Source organism: Otolemur garnettii, unplaced genomic scaffold (assembly GCF_000181295.1).
Source record: "Otolemur garnettii isolate 467f Iridium unplaced genomic scaffold, OtoGar3 scaffold00005, whole genome shotgun sequence".
NCBI lineage: Eukaryota > Metazoa > Chordata > Mammalia > Primates > Galagidae > Otolemur > Otolemur garnettii.
Window position 1 is genome coordinate 5,946,981 of NW_003852400.1, and position 8,421 is coordinate 5,955,401.

General features: G+C 43.1%; 1 protein-coding gene across 1 annotated transcript in view; it reads right to left on the reverse strand.

The window, feature by feature from the left end:
• The window catches only part of GSAP (gamma-secretase activating protein), a 66,624-nt gene that overhangs the window by 18,262 nt on the left and 39,941 nt on the right, over positions 1–8,421 (reverse strand). Inside the window, exons 15-18 of the mRNA XM_023519171.1 lie at positions 4,466–4,594; positions 3,666–3,724; positions 2,947–2,978; positions 1,080–1,141 (exon numbers count right to left, since the gene is read on the reverse strand). Coding sequence (XP_023374939.1) covers positions 1,080–1,141; positions 2,947–2,978; positions 3,666–3,724; positions 4,466–4,594 — 282 coding nt within the window. The remainder of the gene's footprint in view (positions 1–1,079; positions 1,142–2,946; positions 2,979–3,665; positions 3,725–4,465; positions 4,595–8,421) is intronic.

Below are 8,421 nucleotides of genomic sequence, written 5' to 3' on the forward strand. Positions count from 1 at the left end.
TTTTTTTTTTTTCCTTTTTTGAGACAGAGTCTCATTTTTGAGGGCAACCTCAGTAGAGTACTGTAGTATCATAGCTCATAGCAACCTCAAACTCTTGGGCTCAAGTGATTCTCTTGCCTCAGCCTCCCAGGTAGCTGGGTCTACAGGTGCCCACCACAATGCCTGGATATTTCTTGCTGCAGTTGTTACTGTTGCCCTATAGCTGGCCTGGGCCAGGTTCGAACCCACCACCCTCGGTGTATGTGGCTGGTGCAATAACCACTGTACTACAGGCGCCGAGCTGATTGAGCTTTCTATCCTGTTTCAAAGAATACTTTATACAGCATGGGAATGATCTGAACCCTAAGTTTGAAGAAACTAACTCATTAAATAACATGGGGCCATCTTTGGAGATAATCTTTGACACTTTTTCAAATTATTTTATAGTTATTGTAATTTTAACCTTTCCTACATGTTTCTTCTTAGATCAACTTTGGAAATATCTATTTGCCAGGAAAACTATTTGTTTAACTAGACTTTTTAATTGTGTAATATGAATTTATACATATTCCTCTTATTTTTTAAACTTGCTATTTTACAGTTACCTAAAGTAACAGATTATTCCATTCTTAAGTCCACAAAGTTTTAACAATATATAAGATATTTTGGATTTACAAATTCTGCCCTTTAATTTATTTTCCTTTATAGTTCTTTGATAATCCTAGTAACAGGACTTCTTGAGAAAGAGTTCTTTATTCTGTTGTACTTTAAACCCCAAATACAAATGCCACAAAGCCACTGCCCTTTCCTTTTTAAAACTCTCACCATGATACGTTTCTTATCAGGTCTGTAACTATATTTTATTGGTGTGACTGAAGAGTGTGTGTCTCCCATGCTCAATGACACATTCCAAGAGGGTGGAAGTCATGTATGTGTTGCTTACACTGGACAGGTGCAGCCTACAGTGACTGGCAACAACTATTTGTTGAAAGAATAAGTAGGAGCAAGGTCATGGTGGGAAGTAGGAAGTACAGTCTACCCTCTCCCCTCCTCTTGGGCCCATTGTTTGTTGCCAGCTTAAGAGCCCACAAACCACTCACCAGCCCTATCAGCAGCCTCTGGTGGTTATCTTCCTCCTGCAAGAGGGGTGTTAATCTTGGCTCTGAAATGAAATAGAGCAACAGTCAAACTCTGCATTGTTTTCATGAAATGGGTTAGAAGAAAGGGGAATCAGTCTGGGTTTCGTCTCCCTGAGTCAATGGGAAAACATAACACTTCCCTGACCGGGTGAATAGTTTTCATTAGCCGAGTACAGCTAGTCCCAGAGGCCGAACCTGTCCCTCAGGTGGTTTGCAGACAGCTCTGCAGAACAGACAGAGGGAAAGACAAGAAAGCAGGAGAACTCCCCAGTACCACTAGGCTCTTGCTTTGATTATTCTTCAACACAAAAACTCACCACTAACTAAGAACCCCTGCTCCACTGGAGGGGACAGCGTGGCAAATGGTGCCCAGACCAGCAACAGGCCCCATAGGGCAGAACCTCTGCCAATGAGAGAAGGGGGACAGACCCTGGCTTCAGGCATAGATGGGCTGGCAACACAGGCAGGTCCCTCCCGGGTTTCCAGTGAGCTCAGGCTCTGTCCACCAGGGCTGGATGACAAGGTCACAGTTCACTGGGCTGCGTGCACAGCCAGGGACATACTGTATGAAATAATTTCCGTTAGGGTCACTCAACATGTACCTAAAACATCCAAGCCCATAAAGTGGGAGTAGGGTGTCAAACAGCAGTGTGTTGCCTGTCGGCTGAGCTTTATCAGGTATGAAAATGTTCCCATGCTCACCACAAAAATGCTTGTACTGAATGTACTCAGCATTTCCCTGCCCCCCTTCCACTTGGCTAAGTCCCTCTTGTTTGTTAAGACTTAACACAGATGTCACCCCTTCTGGGAAGCCTCTTCCAGCCTTGCTCCCTCCCCCAACCATCCCCACTCCTGACCTAGCCCCTCACCTCCTGTACCAGGGCAGACCTACCCTGTTTCTCCAAAAATAAGACACTGTCTTATATTTATTTTTCTCAAGAAGACACACTAGGGCTTATTTTCAGGGGATGTCTTCTCTCTGTGCTGAAATGCATGTTCTAGGTCTTATTATCACTAGGTCTTATTATCGGAGCAGGGCTTATATTTAACCAATGCATAGAAATCCTCCTAGGGCTTATTTTTGGGATAGGTCTTATTTTGGGGGAAACACCATAATACCTGTGGCTGGTATTAGAAACAGTGCGCTAGTGTCTCTCCCGCACACACCAGGGAGAAAGCAGCCGCCACATCTGCCACGTGTGCTAGCGCTGTGCTAGGTGCTCTACTGTTTCACCTCATTTGCTCTCATGCTCTCCGTCCCTGCCTCTGAGAAGGTCAATACACGAAATGGCTAACTGACTTGCCTGGGAGCTCAGTTAACACGAGGCAGCCCTGGAATTTACGTCCTGGCTCCTGAGTCCATGCTCTTCCCAAAGCACCACACTGCTTACTGCTTACCTGGAGGCTCCTCACCTTGCACCCCTAGCACCTAGCCCAGTGTGCACCCAAGTTTTAACCGAATTGACAGGTACATGAGGCGGACAGCTGGAGACAAAGCAGCACCAAGCAGAGGGAATTGGCAAAGTACATCCTCTGGGTACCGCAGAGGCACGTTAGTTAGTGAGATCAACTATACGATGATGAATAATGGAAACCAGAGGACCAACACCCAGGGCCTCCTACAGCAAAAGCACATTCAGCAGCTGTCCCTGCCATTTCTAATGCCAAGACAGACATGTAAAAAGCTGGGTGGCCCCTCTAACGGGAAGAATTAAATGGACCTGCCTCCATCACACGACCAGAAGTGATTTTCCTGCCTCCCCCCTGTGGAAGGAAGAACAGCAGTGCAAAGAAAACACCAGAGGCTTTATTAGAGGTTTTTTCTTACCCGAATTCCTCGTTTCTAAGTTAGAAATCACCCTACGAAGAAATGAACCCTGTTACTCACACAGTATTATTTAGAGAAAATTAAAGCCACCACACCATACAAAAATATCCTCCTTTAAAAACCCATAAAAAACCACCGTAGAAACTGTTCTCAGCTGCGGAAAACCTCAAAAACTTTAGCCAATGTCGTGAAAACCACATTAGGCAATTATAAAATCCCAAACCCTTTAGTGCCAACAATGGCAATGATTTAGAACAATTGCAACTCTCAGTTATTGGGAATAATGGGGACAGAAAATAGAGCAGAGGTTGGAATGGGGCCTATACTTTTAGCAATCCAAGATGACTCATCTCTCCAGATAATAGGCTTTCAAAATAAGAGCAAGCTCCCCAATCCACTAAAATTTTTCTTTAATCAGCCTAGCATCTGGCCTTCTCCCCTAAGGTGCTCACTTACTAAAGAACTTTCTTTACTGCCTGTACATTGTAAATCATCCACCCCCAGGTTGCAAGTCTATAGGGTTGACATATAGGATGTTCCCTCTGGAATTTCTAGCATCACACGCCAGGATAGGGCCCCCGTGCCCGCCTTCATGAAGCTGACAGTATCATTGTGCTGAGGACATCCAACAAAAGCAAGCTACTTCCACGAAAGGTAGCCAACAAGGAAACTGTAAAGTTACCTATCCTATAGATACAGTAACCTCGGATTTTACTTACTTTATTGCATTATCAAGAATATTCCTCACATATGCCGTGGATCTTCTTTTTCCTGTTTTCTAAGAGTGAGAACATGTCAGGAGGATGGAAGGTGAGGGTTTTGTGGATGACTTTTTCACATCAGGGATGTAACGCAATATAGGTAAGAGCTTCACAAAGAAGAAATATACTTTCCAGGTAATCGGAACACTTAGATTTTAAAAATTTTTGTAAGAAACATTTTATCTGAAACAATTACAGATTCATAAGAAGCTATCACAACACCCAACTATGCGCAACAATTCTACAGAGATCTTATGTACTCTCCACGCAGTCTACCCCAATCCTCATCTCTCAGGTAATGATAATACAGTATCAAGACCAGGAAAGTAACATTGGCGCAATGTGTATGCAGTTGCATGTCATTTCATCCCATGCTCCACCACAATTAAGACAGAACTGCTCCATCACCCCAGAGGTCTCCCTTGTGCCGTGCACATATAGTCAATCACGTCCAGTCTCCTCCCTGCAGCGATCCCAACCCCTAGGACCCCCCATCTGGGAGCACCTAGATTTTTTCATAAATAGATTTTTAACTATACATGTAACCCAAGAACACAGATATTAATTATCCTACTCTGAATGTACTGTGCATCCCTTAAGCTCTCTGCACCCCGGTTTCCTCCTCAGGAGAACCAATCATAGAAGCACCCCTGTCTGCAGACATCAGTGAAAAGGTGCCCAGCCATTGGGAAGGGCGCTGCGGACACCCAGCCAGCACGCGTTGGTTGCTTGCCCTCTTCTCACTGACCCACACACACCTCTTCAGAGATCAGGTTGTGCCATTCTCTCCTGACCACACTGTTGTTATAGTGTAAATGTGGCTTGGTGTACTTAACGTATTCTAGGTTGGAGTTCAGTTTTTCCCAGTAGCCCTTAAAGCTGTGCACCTGCAAGAGACAAAAACATCAGCAATCTTAAGAAGCAGGCCCTCAGTGGACGCACTAGTACACACCCACCCAAGAACAACTCAATGTAATTCAAGTTGCGGGGAGAGGTGAAGAGAGGGAGATGGGTGTGCTCCCACCTGGTGGGCAGGCACAATGTCAGGGTACACAGCACACCTCCTAGGTGTGGGACACAACTACAACAGGGACCTTACCTGACAAGTGCAAACACCATAACCAAATTGTTAGTACTCTCATATTAATCTGAAATTTAAAAAAAAAAGAAGTAGGCCCTGTGGCCCAGTCCACCCAGCAAGTATCACGCAAGTCTTATTTCCCTAGCTGCCACGTGGAAGCATTTCTAAAAGAATATTTCCCATGAAGGATGGCATTCTAGTCCCCATAGGAATTCTAAGACTTAAAGAGTCTCACTTTCCCTCTTTGTTTTCTGTCCTTTTTACAACTCAGAACTGCTGCTCATTTCCCAAAACCAAAAGGACTTCCCTGGGTTGAGGCTTAGCAGGAAACCTATATTAAACACACCAAGTCATTTCCTCCCTAGGGATTTAGGTTGTGTCAACAGTGCCATGTTCACTCACAGAACGTTCATAACATTTGGAACAAGTGGACAAGGCTCACTTCCTGACAAGCTTACTTAATTCCAAAGATACTTTTTAAAGCCTAGGGAAAAAAAAAAGAAAGAAAGAAAGAAATGAACTAACTAATTTTACATTCAGTTGTCAATACTCCAAAACAGAATTAGTTGACTTCTATTTCTATCTAAGTCTTTTGATTTATCGGTGTAATTGTACTACCCTAAAGAATTTATCCATTATATTCATTTTTTATTTTTTTTAATTGGGGATTCATTGAGGGTACAAGATGTATCACACACTGAGACTCCATATTCATTTTTTAATAAAAAAAATGCAAGGCTACTATATTTTTTAATGTTGAAGAATACACTGACACAAATTGTTTTTAAGCCAAGGAGGACAGGTTTATGACACAGACCTTCTTGCCAAAATATGTGCATTTATAAAAGATTGACTGAAGCCAGGGGTACAATGTGTGGCCATAAAACAAACTGAGCTGTTGCCTGCTGTGGTGACAGACCTGGATGAACTGCAAGAACATAAAAAAAAAAAAATAGCAATAAAGAAAAATGCTCTAATGTTGAATAATAGTACACCACTCACATTTTTATTTAAAGGATAGTCATTGTAGGTTTGAAATGGATGGTGGAACATCAGTAAAGTGAGTTACACGAAAATATTAAAACTTGCTGTTTTCAAGGCCTAAAATGTCCATTCAGCCAACACCCCTTCTCCCAGAGACAGGAAAACTCTTTCCAAGACAGTCTCACTCCAGGAGAGAGGGAAACACTAGTCAGGGCTCGCTGCTCCCTTGACCTACCTTGTTCACCTTTCTACGCCTTTCCATTTATTTATAATGAATGTACCTTTATCCACCCTTGTTCTTCTTTGTATCAAAAAATAAACTGTGAGGTAAATCCTGCAGGCATTTGGCAGCCTTAGGTCCTTGACTGGAAGTCACCCACAGCTTTCTGCTGATCTGGGCTCAGGCACAGTAGTGCCCAAAGCCAGAAAACTAACTGGTGTTGTGGGGACATCTAGTGGCCATTTGAGCTATTACCGCAGCCTGCTTTGTCCAGCAGTTCACCAAGACCTTGCCCAGAACAGGATATGGGAGGGGTGAAACTCAGGTGCCCTCTATTTGTCCTTTGTCCTCTGTCCTCGTCTCCTCTTGTATGAGTGGAAGACTTCACTCATACTTCCTTCTCACTCTGTTTAAAAATCTCTCACTACCTTTTGGGGAAGAGGGTTCCTTTTTGTAGTCTTATTTTTAATTGACAAATAATAAATGTGTGTATTTATGGGTTGCAATGTGATGTTTTGATACATGTATACATTGTGAAATGATAAAACCAGACTAATTAACATGTCCACCTGTCAGCCAAGAATAAACACAAAATAGAGCTGTCCCCAGGTTCACGGACAGAAGAGGGACTAGAGTACGCTCTGACTGTATGTAAGATGGAGCCTATGTTTGTATAAGCATTTTTCTGGGAAGATGGCCTATAACTTGCATCAGATTTTCAAAGAAATCCACAGCCTAAAATAGTTTAAATCTACAGTGTTGGAAGGAAAAGGATCTAAATGTAAAACAAAACAAAAAGAAAAACCTCTATTTACACAAGAAATATTGTTAGGAAAAAGTCCCAGAAACATTTGCACATAAACGTATATATCTTTAAGGGAGGTCCCTGGCTTACTATAACAATATCTCTAATATTTAAGAGAGTACAGAGAAAACAAGTGTATATGTCACTATTTGGTATCAACCAGATAACTGATGCAATTTAAGTTATGAAAATGCACAGAGATCGGAGAAGACAGACAATAGCACTTCATTCTCTGCGGCGAGGACAGAGGCCTCCAGCACGCGACTGACTCAGCCTCTGCCACTCAATGGAACCACCTGGGTCCCATCCCCAAGCGAGTTAATCAGTTTGGGGTATGTCCAGAGCCTCACGAGTTTTAAGGTCCCCCTAATGTTCAGCCAGGTCTGCAAACACAGCTTGAGCATGTCTGAGTAATCTCAGTCACTCTGCCCCCAACAAACCCTTTGCTCAACTCTACATCTGGCTTAGAGGCTGATAAAGAACCAACTGTCTGGAGACCTGTGCTTGTGTGGTTTAAAAGTAGGAGATGTGGTTAAAGAGGAGCTTAGAGCCAATCTGTGAGGAATCCTGAATGCCAAGTTAACACCAGCATGCTCATTAACCCAGAGAATAACAACACAACATATTAGATGTTGTAACCTAGTACGGAGGCGAAGGGAGAGCAGAGTTTGCACAATCACATCTGGACAGTCAAGGGATACTGTCTCACACCGGGGCTCAAGGATGAACATGGCAGCTCCTATCCAGCAAGGTGCACACTGAGCGCCATCAGGAACTCCAGCACCCCAGCAGCTCAACAAGTATGTCAGCAGGTATGATAAAAGCACATAATACTTTTTAAAAATGAATAAAATTGTTTTATAAGAAAAATATCCATGAATTCAGCTACTTCTGGGAGACTCTGGTATTAGAAGACATCAGATCCTCAAGAAGAATTTTTCTGCACAAAGGAGAGTTTTAAATTTTGACTTTAAAGGACAGAAAGTTATTCTAAGTCTATTCTTCAGAAATAATCTCATCTTGCCTCTCAGGAAGTCACGGAAAGACTGCCAAATGCAGCTCATCACAACTATTAATTGAACAAAAAGACCAACGGGTTATACCAAGGGACTGTTTCCTATTTATGATTTGGATGGCCAACTGATCCAAAGGCAAAATGAAACAAAAAAGCCCTGTGGTACTGGCTCATCTGCAAATTACTGCCAGGAAAAAAAATCTGCCTTCCATTTCTAAAGGGTGCTCTGGCTTTCATCCTACTTCTACTGATTAACCAGCATCTTCTTACAGGAAAAGAGGCCAACTCGGAGAGAACACTTGTTTCTGTGTGCCAGGACTCCTCAAGCAGAAGCGAAGTATCAGTCCAGGTTAGCTTTCCAATGAACCCCATCTCAGTATCAGCTTTTCCTCACAGCCCGCAGAGACACAGTGACCCACCTCCTCCATCATAGGCAGAGTAAAATAGAAAATGTCTACTTGTACACAGTGCTCCCAAGGCACCACACTACACTAACAGGCTCTGAACAGGGACGTCCACACACAGGACACGTGGCAAGAGCTCCTGAGGCTGCTCTCCAAGGAAAATGAATGTTTCAAGTTCAAAGTCTCCGGAATATAAATGGGCCTA